Source organism: Ambystoma mexicanum, chromosome 10, assembly GCF_040938575.1.
Source record: "Ambystoma mexicanum isolate Mex_15411 chromosome 10, UKY_AmexF1_1, whole genome shotgun sequence".
NCBI lineage: Eukaryota > Metazoa > Chordata > Amphibia > Caudata > Ambystomatidae > Ambystoma > Ambystoma mexicanum.
Window position 1 is genome coordinate 959,269,941 of NC_090932.1, and position 17,448 is coordinate 959,287,388.

The 17,448-nt window shown below is 49.4% G+C and overlaps 1 protein-coding gene across 4 annotated transcripts in view; it reads left to right on the forward strand.

Moving 5' to 3' along the window:
* Positions 1–14,091: 14,091 nt before the first annotated feature.
* LOC138491889 (uncharacterized protein MCAP_0864-like) overlaps positions 14,092–17,448 on the forward strand; it is a 112,029-nt gene continuing 108,672 nt past the window's right edge. For 2 of the 4 annotated variants that reach the window (XM_069618726.1, XM_069618724.1), the window contains exons 1-2: positions 14,092–14,244; positions 14,401–14,504. Coding sequence is in view for 2 of the 4 variants with exons in the window: in XM_069618724.1 (XP_069474825.1) it covers positions 14,425–14,504 (80 nt within the window). In the remaining 2 variants the exon portion in view is untranslated. Of the gene's footprint in view, positions 14,505–17,448 lie in introns of all 4 variants that reach the window. The other 2 variants (XM_069618725.1, XM_069618723.1) reach the window with 1 other exon arrangement.

The following is a 17,448-nucleotide window of genomic DNA, read 5'->3' on the forward strand; positions in this document are numbered from 1 at the left end:
CCCAGGCCAAATGGGCTGGCGTCCACACTGATCTCCGTCTGCAACCCAGGGTCAAAGAACGCCATGGTGTCCTCCGCTGCCAGCACACCCTTGATGTCTTCGAACGCCGCCTGCTCCAGCGGGCCCCAGTGCCAGGTGGTGTCCTTCTTTGTCAGTGATCTGAGCGGTTCCGACCTGGAGGCAAGGTTCTGGATGAACCGTCCACAGTATGTAACCATACCAAGGAAGCTCCTCACATCGGACACCGATTCCGGCGGCTGTGCCTTTTTGATGTCCTGGACTTTCTTTGGGTCTGGAGACACCCCACCCTCTTTAAACACAAAGCCGAAAAATTCGATTGATGGTCGCAAGAACTCGCATTTTTCCTTGTGGAGGGTGAGGCCCAGTGACTGCAGCCTCTCAAAAGTCTTCGCCAGCCGCTGCAGGTGGTCCACCTCGGTCCTGGCAAACATCAGGATATCATCACTGATATTCAAGACGCCCTCCAGATCTGCTATGGCGCCTCGGATGATATTTTGAAAAACTTCCGCCACCGAGGACACACCAAAACTGAGCCTTTTGTAGCGATACAGCCCTCAGTGAGTGGTGAATGTGGTGATGTACCTCGATTCGGGATGAAGGACCACCTGATGGTAGCCCGCTCGGAGGTCCAGCTTCGAGAAAAAGCGGGCGCCCTGCACCTCGGCAATGATGTCGTCAATCGTCGGGGTGAGGTGCCTCTCCCTCTTAATGGCTTTGTTCGTCAGCCTCATGTCAAAACAAATTCGGACGGCGTCTGGCTGCTTGGGCTTCCATGCCACCACAATCGGGGACACCCAGGGAGTCGGACCCTCCACCTTCTCAATTATATCCAGATTCACTAGATTGTCCAGCTCTTTGTCCACATGCTCACGAAGGTGGAAGGGTACCCTGCGATGTTTCAGGGCGATGGGCTGCACAGACTCATCAATATGCAACCTCACCGGGTCACCGGCCATCTGTCCAATCCCCTTGAATAAGACGGCATACTTATCAAGGAGATCATTAATGTCCTCCAGGTAGACTGAGTATGCAAAGCTGACGATGCCAAGGGCCTCTGCCGCCGCACAGTTTAACAGGGTGTTTGTGCTTACCGGCGTCACATAGAATCGTGCAGTGATTTTTGAGCCATCATGCTCCACCTTCGCCACAAACACACCGTCCAGTGGGATGGGTTCCAGACCCCCGAAGGCAAAGATGCGACCAGTTTGGGAGGCTTGTCCATGGCTTCGTAATGCCCACGGGCCATCACGTTGACTGACGCTCCCGTGTCCACCAGGACCGGGACTGGCAAGTGATTGACCTCCACCACGCACCTTGCCTGTCTCCTGTTCTTGCCCTTCAGCATCCCCACACTGGAGACAAAGAAAATGTTCTCTTCCTCCTCTTTGTCTGCCTCCTCCACCTGGGCATCCTCCTCACTCTGGTCCACCTGGGCAACACTCGACGGGCGACCCTGGTGAAGGAACCCGGACCGGGCCGGGCCTCTAGTCACCATCAAAGGCATGGCCACCTTGCACACCCTCGAAGTGATCTGGCAAACCACACCTTCCACATGTCCTTCCAGCTGCCAGACATTCCGTTGGGTGGGGTAGATCATACCCACACTTTTGCCAGGACTCCCCCGATCTTCCAGCTCTGTCCCAGGGCCGACCACCAGGTATCCTGCCCCTCTGCCACCACGCCACATGGACCACACCTCCTCGGTCTTGATGGAGCGCGACCCAGCCTCCATTCTAGCTGCCCGAGCCTCGGATACCTCATGGCACCGTCCCAGTTCCAGGATGCGCTGGAGCGTGATGCCAGGTTCTCTCAGGACCTGTCTTCTGAGCTTGCCCGCGGAGCACGCCTGGATAAGCATGGTTCTGATCATGTGGTCCGCATCGCCCCACACACAGGCCAGAGATAGGCGTCCTAGGCGTCCGTAGAAGGTGTCCAAAGTCTCGTCCTCCCTTTGTTTTGCAGATAACATCACAAAACGCTTGTAGTTCATGTTGGCAAGGGGCAGAAAGTGTGCCTGAAGTGCGGTTTTGGCTTGATCATAGGATCCATCCCCTGGTGGAAGTGACTCAAAGACTTCCTGGACTGAAGGTCCTGCAGAGTACAGCATGGTTGCCAGCCTGCTATCATCATCTATCACTTGTGCGGCCCGAAAGTACATGTCCAGGTGGTCGACCCACCTCTTCCATCTGGGCCCCAAGCTGGACGGCGGGCCCGAGATGTCAAACTCCGGGATGGGCTGCAGAGCCGCATGGTCACGTGCCTGGGCCATGGCAGGAGGTCCTGGTTGAGCAATCGGCACCACCGGCTGCACTGGAGGCAATGGAGCCTGGGCTCCTGGTTGAGCAATCTGCACCACCACCGGCTGCGCAGGAGGTAGTGGGGCCTGGGCTCCTGCCTGAGCCAGGAGAGGTTGCTGCACCGCTGCTGGTTGACCACCCTCCAGATCCTCAGAGTCACTCATGGGCTTGAGCGCACAGGCACCCCCAGCATGAAGAATGGGGGCTGCAACTCAAGCCTCCACCACCACAGTACAGTCTCCCCGCCTGCAGCACAGCCACAGCCACCAGGCCTGGTGATGATGAAGAGGATGATGAGGATATCAGACGATATAGCAGCCGCACTCCTCCCTGATGATGACGATGAAGAAGAGCGGGATCAGCAGCCTGATGATGAAGAGGATGAAGAACAGCAGAGCCAGCAGCCTGATGATGAAGAGGATGAAGAAGGCCCTAGCCTTCAGCTGTTCCATACATTGAGAGAAGAAAGAACTGTGGGCTATGCAGGCCCAGCCATTGTAGCCCTCTTCCTTGCTTACACTCGACGTAGGAGACCCAAAGTTTGCAAAAAAATCAAAAATTGGTCATGGGCATGCAGGTATAACTGCCTGCTAGCAGTATGTCCAAAAATTAGGCCTGGATGCCACTCACCACCCAAACCGGAGCTCGGTGAAGTTCCACGGCCTGAAGAACAAAATGGCCACCAGCCGCGTGGGTAATGCACCGCCTACGGCTCGAAACGAAATGTCCACACGATTCCGCTTCATGGAGAAAAATTATCAATTTTATCACCGCCGGGCCCAGGCATCATCTCCCCCACTCGTCGTCACTGTTGGGTTGTGTCCCGACCCCCAGCGATACCCGTAAGCCCCCGGCCCCAGAAGAACTCACACCGCACACGTCCTTCTGGCTCGGGCTTCCCGGTCGCACTGACGCCGCCGGGAATGCCCCGTTTATTTATACTGCACGCGGCGGCATGCAACGTCACGCCGCCGCGTGCGCGCCCCATCATCGGGCAGCGCCACAAGTCGGACTTGTCTGCTGCTGTTAACCATGCCCTGCCCGGGACACAATAGGCCCAAGGGCTGAATCATTCATTAATGAGGATTTTACAGGCAGCTGCCCACCAGGGACACCCAAGTGGTTGCCCAGAAAGGGAGTCAATACCTGACCGCTATTGTCTCTCCCAATGCTGGGTCATCATGTGGAGAAAATGGAGACACAGTTTCCTTTTCTTTCTTTGTGAAGTTTCATTTCTCACTCTATGCTGAATGTTCTGTGTTTTGGTGAAGTTTAGAGAAGGGATTGTTCCGCCGCAGTCCCAGACTTAAGGTCCTTGCTTCTGTCACATCTCGCCCTGCATTTCTTACAGGTGCAAGCTATTTTTGTCCTAGAACTGGAGTGTTTTGTGACACCAACAAGCATATTTTCGGACAAATGCTTTTTTTATCAACAGAGCTCTAACTCTAATCTCCCTTCCCCATCTCACTCTACCCAGAATCTCCCAGGAGAGGCTGCTTCCAGCCAGCGTGATGGGCGATGTACAGACAGTGCTGGCAAAGCAAGGCCAAGTCATTGAGCAAATCAAGGGGTACCTGCAACAGCACCACAAGTGAGTAGACTACGGGGAAGGGATTCAATGCAGCTCAGAGGGAAGGTTAATGAGTCATTGACATTGAGGTGCCTTAAAAAGGAAACGTGAATCGAGCTAGGGGACATAAGTCAAAACCTGCCCGAACTAGGAGGCAAGAGTCACAGAGGGCCTAGAGCTAGATGGTATGGTTTATTTGGAGACCTCAACCAGAAAACAGCAGTCATAGGGTGCCCGAGGGAGGGTACTGATATAAAGAGGAGCCCTGAGCATTGGGTATGAGTCAAAAGGGACCAGAGCTAGGTGGCAGGAGTCAGAAAGGGGTCACAGTCAGAAGGCATGAGATCTCATAGCAACGAGGCTCAGGTCATGGAGGGGCCCCTCTCTAGGGAAAGGAGTTCTGAAGTAAATGAGCTAGGGAACCTGACTCACAAAGGGGATATAAGCAAGTAACAGGAGTCACTGAGGGGCACAGGGCTAAGGAGCAGGAGTTCAGCTGTGCACAGAACCATAGGACATGACTCATGAAAGCAACTTAGGCCCCACAGGAAATGAATGACAGAGGGGACTCATGGAACATGAGTCACAGAGGTGCCTCTATCCAGGCGGTATGGGTGACAGTGAGCCATGCTAAGGGGCAGAAATCGTGCAGGAGATGCCTTCCTATCAGCCAGATTCACTGCTGTTTTCCTTCAGAGGTCGAACCATCAGGAAGCATTCTTTCAATGTGTAATTCTGTAGTTGCAAAAATACCACGGTTCATTAAGAGGTCCTGCAAGCTAATGAGGATCCCATGCAGGCAAGATGCATTGCGGTTTCTGTCCAGCATTCTGTGCTGATAGGCTTCACTCAAATGTCTATCCAGTGAGAATTTACTGAGATCCACTTGGTTTTCCCTAGTGGCAAGATTCAACTGGGTTTTAGTGCACATGTAACTGTAGGCCAGATGCATGATGCCCATTGGGTAATCTGTGGTGACAGAACTGATTGGTGGTCCATCCAGTAGCTCCTGCGGCCGGGATTCATAGGGCTTTATTCAGGAGAACCTGTAGGAACGATTCAGCGAAGTCCATTCAGAAGTAAATTTCGTGGATTTCATTTAACAATTACCTCTGGTGGGAATCGCTGGGCTCCATCGAGGTGTCTCTGTGTGCATTTGGTCGTGCTTTTGCTATTGGTCTGTGATCCCTTATGTAGGAAATGTTCTACTGTGGAGAATGCATTATATTTTTGTCTAATTTTTATTGTTTAAAGCGTGGCCGTAGCTCGAAAGCAGCAGAGCGCTGTACAGAGTGTGAGTAGCCAGCATTTGGGCCGCCATCTTTTAACAGTAGCACAGTACTGTGAGGTCTTTTCATCAGTATGTGCACCCATTGGAATTAGTCTTTGGTCAGGTGTTGTTGAAAGAGCCATGTTTTGAGAGATTTGCTAAATTTGAGAATTGTGGGGGTGTATTCCGAACCAACACTGGGATCTAGAGGGTAGGTGCATGACAAGAGAAGGATTGTTTGCAGGTCCTCTCTTTGCGGACACGGTGTGATTCAAGGCTGTTGGTTGATTACCTGCGCAAGGAGCTTGTGCCATCCTGATATTCCAGATATTGCCATCCAGATAAATAATATTCCAGAAGTATTATAGATGCTGGTACTTCCGAGACTGTGCTAGGACTGAGGCAGTTACATGTTGGGTGTGCCTACATAACCTTCTGTACTTCTGACGGCCATCAAATGTCTGCCACGGAATTGTGTAATGTATGAATGCATGGGTTTTATAAAACATAAACCTATGTGGAAAGCAACCCCTGTACATAGGCGATGCACCCAGGTGGCCATTATTAAACACAGGTCCCTCTTAAAGACCAGTAGAGAAGAGGAGGAGTCAATCACATGTCACATGTGCCCAACTGAGCCCTTTATCTCGCTTAGAACAGTAAAATGAGAAAGGAAGATTAACAGGTTCAGGCTTCCTACTAGGTAGTACTTAATGCCATTCTGAAATGGTACCGACTAGAAAAGCTTCATTGCGCCCCTGACAAACTGGTCAAAATATAATAAAGATTTCTCCAAAATGTGTTCACGCAAAGTGCAAAATGTAAGCACCACACCTCTGACATCAACCTCGTTTGAGGGGTGCCACCGGCACCCTCCTTGGGATCAGCTTCACCCTCACGAAAAGCCAAAGATTTTCATAATCTAGAAAGAGGTGGGCGGACTAGTAATCCCTCATTACCGCCAGAATATATGTGATCTAATTTGCTTTTAACGGTATCACCACTACCAACATCTGAATTCGGCCATCTTGAAGGGACAGGTGGTTTAGCTGGCCCTGGAACACCAGACAAGTATCTGCAGAGTGTAAAATACGAGGTCAGCTTGCAAAAGTTAAAAGTAGACTGTCTGCAACTTCTGCTGCTGTTCCCCGGGCCTGCGCATAATGAACGTGCCCAGGCCGGGGAACAAACTGCACATGCCCTGCCTGCGCAGTGCACTGCTGTGCAGCCTCAGCCTTTGTTTTTCCAGAATGAAGGAGAAGCCAGCCAGCAACCCATGCTCCAGTGACTCTGGGATAGCATGTGTTATCGAGGGAGACGGAGTTAGACAGACTGCGAGTCTGACTGCGACTCAACCTCCACCTGAGACCTTAGCTACCGTAAGGTAAGTCAAGTGGCGTGGCCCCCCCTATCCTAGGTGCAGGGCGGCATGGGGAGGATTTATTAAAGGGAATGTGCCACTGCCAACGTCAGATATACAGTTTCTAGACACATGCGGAGTGCTGCGAAACTGATTGGAATCCTGGCCTCTTAATGTTTCATGATGAAACTTTAAGAGGCCATGATTCCCTGATCCGTTTGCAATGCATCGCGCATGTTTAGAAACTGTATATCTGACGTTAGCACACTTTCATGAATTGAAAAACCTGAGGCCCTGCCGCCCTCTGGTTTTTCAATTCATGAAAGGGTGTCCCTGCCAAAGAGGAACATCACATTGGAACAGCTCTTTGTTTGTTCCTTACTGTTGGGCAGCCAGGGCTCACATTTAAGCTCCAAGTATTGGCGAACACAGGCTTGCAAGGACGCACAAACAAAATACGGAGGCCATTCACCGATACAGCGGAGGATCAAGGGTGCACAATGGGAGCTGGTATTTGTTAAGATGGATTTCCGAACTCTGACCTGGTGAGCAGAGGTTCATGAGGCCAACCTAGTTTCTTGGAACAGGGTAACCTTCTGGATAAGCCAGACCAATCAAGGTAGCTTGGCAGCAGTCAAGACTAGGGGCCTCATTATAAGGCTTGCGCTCCTGGAATGATGGGGGCCGGTACAGCACCGGCCCCCTTCATTCCGGGAGCGCCGATTACAAGCTTCCCATCATGGGACCCAGATCGCACGCGTGGTAAAACCAGGTGTGCTTTCCAGGTCCCGCGAGGGGAAGAGGGAGGCAATAATGGGCCAGATGTAATCTGCCCGTTATTACCTCCCTCCCCATTCCCATTGAGCCCTATGGGGGCTCGAATGGGAATGGGGATGGGTTCCTGCAAGGAGGAATTACCGGGTCCCCTAGGGTGGAGTAACCCGGTAAATCCCCATTGGAGGAACCTGGTAATAGACCACGGAACGGAGGCAACCATGGAGCTAGTAGCTCCATGGCTACCTCCATTCTCGTAATGAGGCCCTAGGTCTCAGGAGGGGTGAGGGTGACTGAAAGACCTCAATGAGCACACATAGTAAAGGACACTTACAAACACTCCCAATTAGGAGTAGATATATTAAAAATACATATACATGTATTTCAAGGCCTTTGAGTTGCAAACACACAATCAAATCACAGTAATACTATTTAGACCAACACAATACTATCAAAATACATATATATAAGACCAATGGGGTCTAAAAGGTTAAAGCACAAAATAGGTCCACAACCTAAATGGGAAGGAAACGGGCAGTGCAAATAGTCTTTAGCCCCTTCTACATCCAACACACTCCTAACTAAGAGGCAGCACAATCCATAAGAAGAGAGGAGCCTAATGCTCAAAGTACAGGCAATACAAGTGCATGCGGTAGTTCCAATAGGCGAAATGGGGTCTCTTCAGGGGTCTCGAGCAGCTTGGAAGGTGGGTGAGGTGATGAAGAATATGCTCCCACTATTCAAGGAGGGTCTCCACTTGAGGGCAGAGGTGATTCCAAGAGTTGGGAATAGTTTGTTAGTTCGCACTAGCAGTGGAAAGGAGAGGGGCCCCCAAGGGCCACTCATGCGTAAAAATGGATGGAGGCGCTAGCGGCCAGCGGTTACGGTTGCAACTACTCACTGACCCCTGGCACACTCCGGACCAAACTTCAGCAGTCGAGTCCACTTCAGTTGCATGTTCAAGTGTGGCAATTGGCGGCTCTGCGGCTTTCAGAGATGAAGATACAGTGATGATTCCCAACTGGGACAGCGGCAATTTCTCCACTCCTGGTGGATGATCAGGCTAGTTTCACTGCAGCAGGCTTCAGGGGCAAGAGGGGCACAAATGCAGCGCACCTGCAAAGATCGTCACCACAGCTGGGCAACACGGTAACCGCATATGCTCTGGTTCTGGCACACTCGTCTTACTTCAGACCTGGGAATGCCAAGTATATGAAATTCAGTGTGAGGGTGCCATGAACACAGAGCTAGCAGGATACCAAGTTATGAGGGCCTCCTCGAAACAGCGGCGGAGACAGAGTAAAGATCGTGTGTAAATTGGTCAGTCCACTGATTGGCACAGGGACACTTCCGAGAAGGCTTACTTGCAGGTTTTGGTGAAGGTGCCAAGAGTAGTTGGTCCCACTATTCCAATAGGTTAAAGCATCTTCGCAGACCTTCTAGGATGACCAGATGCAGAGGGGTCCCACGGGATGACAGCGGGCTCAGGGTGCCAAACCTTCCAGTGGGTCACCAGCGGTTCCTCGACTCGGCTTCTCAGCTTCAGGATACCGGGATCCTATCCTTTGTTCAGTGAGAACTCCAGAGATCGACATGGTATGGCTGTTTGGGGGCTTCTCTTATCCAGAATCTCCTTCGCGCCAAAACGAAGAGGACCCAATTGGAGATCTGCTCACATTCAGGCATACCATACATGGGCCAATCATGGACCACGGTGGTCCCAGGCATTCACAGCACTCCAGACTCTCTGGCACCCAGGATGTGTATTGGGGACAGACACCCCAGCCCACATCCTGGAGGCACACACACAAGGCATGCAGAAGCCCGCGAAAGCTTGGCATTTCGTGAGATAATGCATGCCCATATAAGGACTGACCCGGGTCGGCTCGACCTGTGTAAGGTGAAGGGGCAAGATGGCCAAAGGAAAGGACAAAGAACCTCGTAGCATGGCCATTTTGGTGCCAGGCCACCTATTTGTGCCAAACGCAGTTATCGGGGTTTACCTGTAAGGAAAGGGTTAAAATTATATGAAAAGATAAGCTGCCACCAGCCCTGTCCATGACACATCTGCACATCTCCTAAAAAATCCTTCGAGAGTATCTAGGGCCTTTGGAAATGACTAAGAGACCCAAGTGCACTGTACTTGAAGGTACATTGTGCACTTGTTACATGTTGCAGAAAAGTTGCAACAAGACTATGGTGTTAAACAGCAGAAAAAAGTTAGGGGGTACACAACTGGAGGGAAAATTACACATTAATGGAAATCTTTACTAACAGTATTGACATGTACATGCAGTTTCTAGACAAATGCCAGGCACAACACTGTTTAATATATTATGAATTACCTTTTTTAAGGAGAAGGGCGTAACGCTTATTTTTGCTGCTTACACTACTGCCCCTAAACTTTCAGGTTACTTTGAGATTGTTTCTAGTTTATTTCCTTAGAGTTGGATCACGCTTACTGCACCTGACATGTTTCTCTGCAAAAAGACATTTCAAATTCTATGAATGTATCTATAACTGCTTTCCAAAATGAGACCCGGTCCCTCAGCTGGCAGTGGCATCTATTGCTGTGACACTTTGTCCCTCTTCGCACTTGCTCAACATGCTTAGCATACATGGAGCAACAAGAAACTCTGTTAGAACATTTATGATTAAGGCATTTCATTATAGTGTACACTGCCAACTGAGTCACTTCTAGGTGAACCCAAGTAAAACTATAGAGAAAATAATGCACAGTTCGGGGTCACACGATTTGCCCAGGATCACACAATCTGGCAAAGACTGGACTTTCTCCAAGATGTCCCTGTACCCCAGGCCTGGCTTGCAAAGTGCAGACACTGCCTGAGATATCAGCCTGACATTGTATATGAAATCCTCATGAAACCATATAAAGTAAAATGAGGATGAGCCAAGAAGGGCCGCTACGTGGGATGTGTGCTCTTTTCCATAGTAGTGTCTAAGGTAGGCAAGGGAAAACACTTGATGTATACTCTAATGTCAGTAGGACTTAAGGCACACCCGTCCACCTCTTCCCACCAACTCACACCTGCTTGAGGTTTGGATGGTACCACACCTGAATCTTGGTCTCTGACATGAGGGTTACCTGCATTTCGCTAGTTCAAACCCAGCAGCAGCCGGGTCCACTTAACCTTTCATAAATTCAGTAACGTTCAAATGAGGATAATAATACCTGCTATTACATTGCCTAGAAGCTGAAAGCATCTAGCATGAAGCCCTATGACCAAAGTGTTATTATATTCCATAAAACAAACTATTACCAGCCCAGACATGAACTCTGTCCCTGCCCAAAATAAACCATTTGTTGGAGCCCATCCTGCGCATCTCTCAAAAGAAATGAAGCGCTAATCTTCTTGGCTAAGCTTCACCCTGTTTTATTCAGCCTAGCTGTTTCTGTCAGCGTACTTGAGTGATTGCAGTGCGATCAGATTTTTGGGGTAGAGCCTCGGCAGTACATGGATTTAGTGACTTCTGTCCCCCCTTCCAAATATCCATGCTCCTGATAATGCTTCCAGGTAATAATGGGTCCTTTTAAGGTCATGGATCTGGCATGCCTGTTTCAGCTTATTCTGAGAAGCTATATGGAGTGGTTGGTCATGCAAGGCGGGCAAGAGAAAACCTGTCAAATGTAAGCCAGGATATCAAGGGTGCTCTGAAACCTGAGGAGAAAGTGCTGAGTAAGTGTACAGATGAGAGTTGTGTGGGGTGCTGACCATGGCGGAATGGGAAGCGAGGTACTGGGGTGCAGTAGAGTGTGGGACTGCAAAGTGAAAAAGGGTATAAAGGGTGCAGAGGACAGAAGGAGAGAGGAGCAAGGGAGAGGAGAGATGGGAACAAGAACAGAGTGCAGATGAAAGATAGGGATGGTTTGCAGCACGGGGTGACAAGTGTGTGCTGGGGAGAGAGGGGTCCAGGAAGAACCAGAACACAGGGAGAGTGGTTTAGGGCAGAAATGGCATAGGAGGTGCTTTGGGTTTTGCAAATGATTACGAAGTACAGCCAAGTGAGAAAGTGCAGAGGGCAATGTGTCAGAGGAGTGACTTGGTGTGAGGTGCAGGGAAGGGACTTGGGCGAAAAAGGTGTACAGCAGACAAGAATGTGGAGTAGAGAAGGGTACAAAGGGGAGATGTGTACAAGTAAGAAGGTGGCTTGCCTCATTTTCCCAGATAAAGGGTGCAGTCATGAATGCGTCTTCTTCTAACGATTGATCCATGCTCACGAGGCCTGCACGAAGACGATTAGAAGTCGTTAGTTGAAATAATTGCAGATATATGCGCTACACCATATCTGTCTGTGCATTGATTGGGCCTGATAATATACACACAGTAGCCCCCCTCTCCCAGGTGCAGGCCGGCATGGGGCGGATTTATTAGAGGGAACGTGGGAGCTTGGGATCGGCGCTCTCCCACTGCCCCAGTGTCATCTGCACTCCTGTCTGGTTCCTCTCCAAGAAAAGACAGTCACAGCAGGCTGATCCTGCATCAACTCCCTTTTCACTCAATCCTACCTGCAGCCTAGGTCTGAAGTCAGGACTAACCTTAAATGAGGTATATAGTCACCTCTGACCTGTCCTGTAGTGGGAGCGTGTGCCAGAGTGTGTGGCATCTTGCCTTACGACACAGCATCATGTTATTTGGGCTATTTTAGCAACCTTCATGGGTTTTTGGTGGATGGATGCCACGCAGGCCGCAGACTCATTTTACGCCATAACTTATTCCTTTAAAAACACTAGAATGATCTATAAAGGGCACGTAAAGTGCCAGTTCTGGTTTAGATAAAGCCACTGACTTAGGGATGTTTACTACAAAGCCCTGTGTAGTTCATAACTTAATTGGAGCTGGGAACATACTACTGGTGTAATACAAATGTCTTACCCAGGGATGCCTTCAGCCACTCTATTAGCACTATGCATTTCCTTCACTGAAGTCCTGCTGAAAACCATCAATGGCAAGCGTTTGCTTGTGTATACGTATTGGGCATTTGCCAGGCACTTCTATTAAATGTCCAGGTACTTGCACCATTTTGCAGCTGCCACCAACAGTGGGAACCTAATACCACTATGGCGGTGCTTGTCAAGTGCCTTTTCCATGCCTACATTAAAGCCCAAACAGTTGGCGTTTCCAACGCTTCTTTTAAAATAGGGATGCATCTGCATTTTTGGTACCCACGACCAGCTGAATAATGAGTTGTAGACAAGTTTTAATAGAGGCCACCATAAGCCATCTGTGTGACCCAGAAAAAAATAAAGCAGAGCCTCGATATTCACAACAGCACTTGTCCCGCTATCCATGTAAATCCAGTGAATACCCTGGTGCCGAGGTATGATTGCAGCCCATACACTGCTTTAGAGGGGCTCACTCTTGTTCCACTTCAAGTGGAATAGGATAGGATGGGTTGGCCAAACTCCATGAAGCATCTGCACTTAAGGCGCAGGTGAGAGTATTATAAAAGATCTCTCTAAATGTCCATCACTAGGAGGATTTTATACTCTGAACTGCTTTTCTTTTTCTTAATTTTGCTCCGTTTTCTTTTCTTCTTTTCTCTTGTTTTAAACAGTGATGATATATGTAATTTAATACGTTTTGCTATTTTAATGTTGTGAAAAGTCGAGTTGTTTGACTAAAACACAATAAATATATAAATAAATAAAGCAAAGTCCCCAAGGTGTCCCCTGGCCCGCCCAGATGTTATGGGTCTCCTATGCCCCTGGCCCCTGCAGGCATAGTTGTGGTCTGGCGGTCCGGGAAGGATGCTGGTACGCTGCTACTGGCACCCTTGTCCTAACAGCAAAGCACCAACTAACTTGATAAATCAACCTGACCATATATTTTTTATAGATACCGTTTTTGGAAACACAAGGATGATTCGCTTCATCAGACTTATTTGCCCCCACATGGATCCAGAAAACTGCAGTCGCGTGCATGTCCTGCATACATTTCAGCAAGAAACACTGAATCTGCTGAGCTACTTTTCCACCATTGTGCCACATAATGTATCACTCAACTTTTAAAGAAGTCAACATCGGATGTGGATCGCCTAATGCTGGATAATATCAGCACCACAGATCTTGGAAATATAACTTTAAATCAAAATGGTCTTTCTTCTCCAGAAAACCTAAATGTGCCTGTTATGATGCACGCCCATTTTAGCAACAGCCACACGCCCTTGCTGATCTATTTTTCCAGCTTTCTGACATTATTCAGCTTTAAAAAAATTCAACATCTGACGTGTCCCAAAGAGCTCTCAGCAACCATCACTCAACCTGCTGAGCTACCGTTCCAGTTTTGTGCCCCTTGACTCACCAGTCAACATCTAAATAATGAATCACCGGGTGTGGATTCCATAATAATGGACAATTTCACTTGATTAGCAAGACCCAGCAGTGCAGTTCATGTACATTACTTCAAGGCAACGTGGTATTTTCTTTCCAGCAACCTTTAAATGTCAAAATGCCAAGACTGCATCTCTGAGATCCGGCACAAAAGAGAAAGAATGAAGGGCGTGGGAGACTTTATTAGAAATGGCCAAGGTGGGGCAGTGGGGAAAGAGAGTGTGTACGTGGGTGCTGGGGCATACAGGGCATCAATACAATAATAGCTGCATAAGCAGAACCGCCACAGCACGTGACATTGCAGGAGTGTTGGCACAAAGCGGCCGAATCGGGGAGTAAGGAGCATTTTACAGGCAGCTGCCCACCAGGGACACCCAATTGGTTGCCCAGGAAGGAGTCAATACCTGACTGCTATTGGCTCTCCCAATGTTGGGCCACCGTGTGGAGGAAATGGAGACACAGTTTCGTTTTCTTCTTTCGTGAAGTTTCATTTCTCACTCTCTGCGGAATGTTCTGCGGTTTGGCAACATTTGAAGAAGTGTCCCTTGACTTGACTTGAGGGCCTGGCTCCTGTCACACATCTCCCTGCGTTTCTCTCAGGTGCAAGCTATTTTCTTTCCTCTCCATACACCTATGACCGCAGTGTTTTGTGACACCAACAAGCATTTTATTTTCGGACACATGCTTTGTTCTCTTCTCGATGGAGTTCTAACTTTAATCTCGCGTCTCCATTTCACTGTGCCCGTAATCTCCCAGGAGAGGCTGCTTCCAGCCAGCGTGATGGGCGACGTACAGAGAGTGCTGGCAGAGCAAGGCCAAGTCATCGAGCAAATCAAGGGGTACCTGGAGCAGCGCCACAGGTGAGCTCGGGGAGGGGAGATTCTCTGCAGTTCTGAGTGAAGGCTAATGAGTCATTGACATTGAGGTGCCTTAATAGGAATCGTGAATCGTAGCGGAGTCCCAAGGTTTGGGTCTATTTCACCTTAAACATTTGACCTAATCACATTTGGTCGAATTTACTTGACCTTTTTTTCGATCTAAAATGTGGGGGTAGACCCACCCACAAACCCCCACCCACTTCCCCTCAACCTAATCTATACCCTTACCCACCCCCATATATATATGTTTTAGGTCAATTATGCAAATACCGGGTCCCGAGCCAGCGTACATAAGTCAGTCTTGGCCCCGAACTAGGAGGCAGGAGTCGCAGAGTGCCCACGGGTAGGCGGCAGGGTTAATGTGGGAACCTCAACCAGGAGACAGAGTGACGGGCATGGGCGCTGCCCGCCATGGGCTTGGGAGGGCTAAAGACCTCGCACTTTGTGGCAGAAGGCATCACTCTGATGTGACCCCCAGCTTCTTTTACATTGGAAACATATGCTCCCTCCCCTCCACCTGCAAAGAAACAATCTCAGGCAGTTGTTTCGATGAGCTGGCTTCAACCCCTATTCAATCCTCCTGTTGCAGAAGCATACAATTAAATTGTCGTGGTGTCCTCCTCGGTATGCACCCTCCTAGCAAACCAAATGTCATCTTCACCTCAATAGGATACCCCTCAAAAACATCTAAGCTTGTCCTCCCCTTTAAGGCTAAACAGATTTAGTGGCAGTGGTCGAAGTGAGTGGGAATGGTAGAGAGCGGTGCTCCTCTACTTTTTAAAATTAAGTTTTACTGTTCCTATACTTTTATTTTAAAAAGGAACCTTTCCGGAATGGTTTTGTTTTAAAATAAAACTATAGGAAGAAGTTGAAACTTCCACTTTCAGTGCACTGCACTGAAGTTTCCCTTAAACACAGGGCGCATATGTTTGGGGGTGTGTATTGTGTTTGGGAGAGGGTGTGGCGATGGGGTTTGTGGGGAGTGGGGGTGGGTCAGCAGGGAACAAGGTTCCACTACTTCTTTTCGTACACTTCGACCACTGTTTAGTGGTATGCATTAGTGGGTGAAGGTGACTTCTTGGCATGCCGTCACCCAGAGCCAGCCCCTTGGTAAAGTGCCAGCAAACTCCATGAGCGGGGATAGGTGGGGGGGCCCACCTGTAAAAATGTTTCTTCAAGGGGGGGTTGGCATGAAAATCATTGAACACCACAGCCATATGATGAATCTAAAGTCTTAACTGTTGGGCTTAACCTTTAGATGGCCCTCAATGCCAATGATTAACATTTTTGTTAAACTAAATAGCCTCTGATTTGGGGAGAAGGATGCATCTAATGGGCCAAAGGAAGTTGAAATAGCTATCAGCCACCTGGTCTCAAAGAAAGGGGGTGTCAAAAGCCCAGTGGGCTTTATGGACCCCACCCACTACCAGCTTTTAAAACTGCCATCCAGCCCCCCAAAACCTTGAAGCTTGCTCCTGCCCTGGTGATAAGGTGCCCAAGCCAGGGTACCTGAGTCAAAGAGGAGCCATGACAAACGGGTATAATTCAAAGAGGACCTGAGCTTGACGACAGGATTCAGGAAGGAGCCTAGGCCAGAGGGCACGAGGTCTCAGAGCAACGACGTACAGGTCATAGAGGGGCACCTCTCTAGGAACAGGAATTATGCAGTACCTGAGCTAGGGAATCTGACACAGTAGCAGAACTGATTGGTCATCCACCCAGTAGCTCCTGCGGCTGGGATTCATAGGGATTTATTCAGGATCACCTTTAGGAAAAATTCAGCAAAGTCCATTCAGAAGTAAAGTCTACTAGGTTTTATTTAGAATTACCTCTCGTGGGAATCACTGGGCTCCATCGAGGAGTCTTTCTGTGCCTTGGTGTATGGTTTTGCTACTGGCCTGTGATCCCTTATGTAGGAAATGTTCTACTGGGAAATATTTTATTTATTTGTGGGGGTGATGGGAGGGAGGAAGTGCCAGTCAGGGTGGAAGGACTCGTGAGTTAAGCAAGTGCCAGAGGAGGCCAGGTGGACAGTGCCAGGGCATGCAGATACTGCAGGGGAAGGAATGTCCACGTGCTCAGTGCAAGCAACGGGGCTGGAATGGATCAGGGGTGTAGGCAAATCCAGGCTAGTGTAGGGGGAGGGAGCCCAGAAGGGCTTGTGCAGGTTGGGGGGTTTCAGGGGAAACTAAGTGCAGGGGGGAGACTGGTCGAGAAGGGCCTGGTGCCCTGTAAGAATCTGAAGGAACCAGGCAGCCAGTCAAGAGGTAGAGGGGGGCATTAGCAGGAGAGGGGAAGAGGGAAGGAGGAGGAGAAAAGGAGGGTCTTGAAAAACATCTGGAATTTAAGGAGATCCGGCTCAATTATGAGAGGGGCAGGGAGGCCATTCCAGAGGGAGGCATCTGTGGAGGAGAGGGATCTACCCCCACTATCTGCTTGGAAAAGCGTCCGATCTTCTAGCTCCAACTCTCTGCAGATCAAAGGGCTCTATCAGGGAGGTATTTAGGGAGAGAGAAGGAGGGAGCTGGCCTCTCAATGAGAAGCATCTCAGTCTTACTAGCATTCAGGCCGAGATCGTTAGCAGTGCACCATGCCTGAATAGCAGACATACAGTCAGGAATGATAGAGGGAGAGGAGGAGGCAGAGGAGGAAAGCTTGAAGAAGAGCTTTGTGTCATCTGCATAACGCTGAAAGTTAGGAGAGAAGGCAGAGATCAAATGGGCTAGAGGGGAAAGGTAGATGTTGAAAAGCCAGGGCGAGAGGATAGAGCCTGAGGGCCACCACAGGAGGAGAGTGAGATGGAGCAGAGCAAAGGGCCCAGTTGAACCTGGGAAGGTCGGTCAGAGAAGAAGGTCAACCAGTCCAGAGCCAGGTCCATGATGCCAAGGGTATCACAGAGCTGATTTATAAGGGGGGCATGATTGAC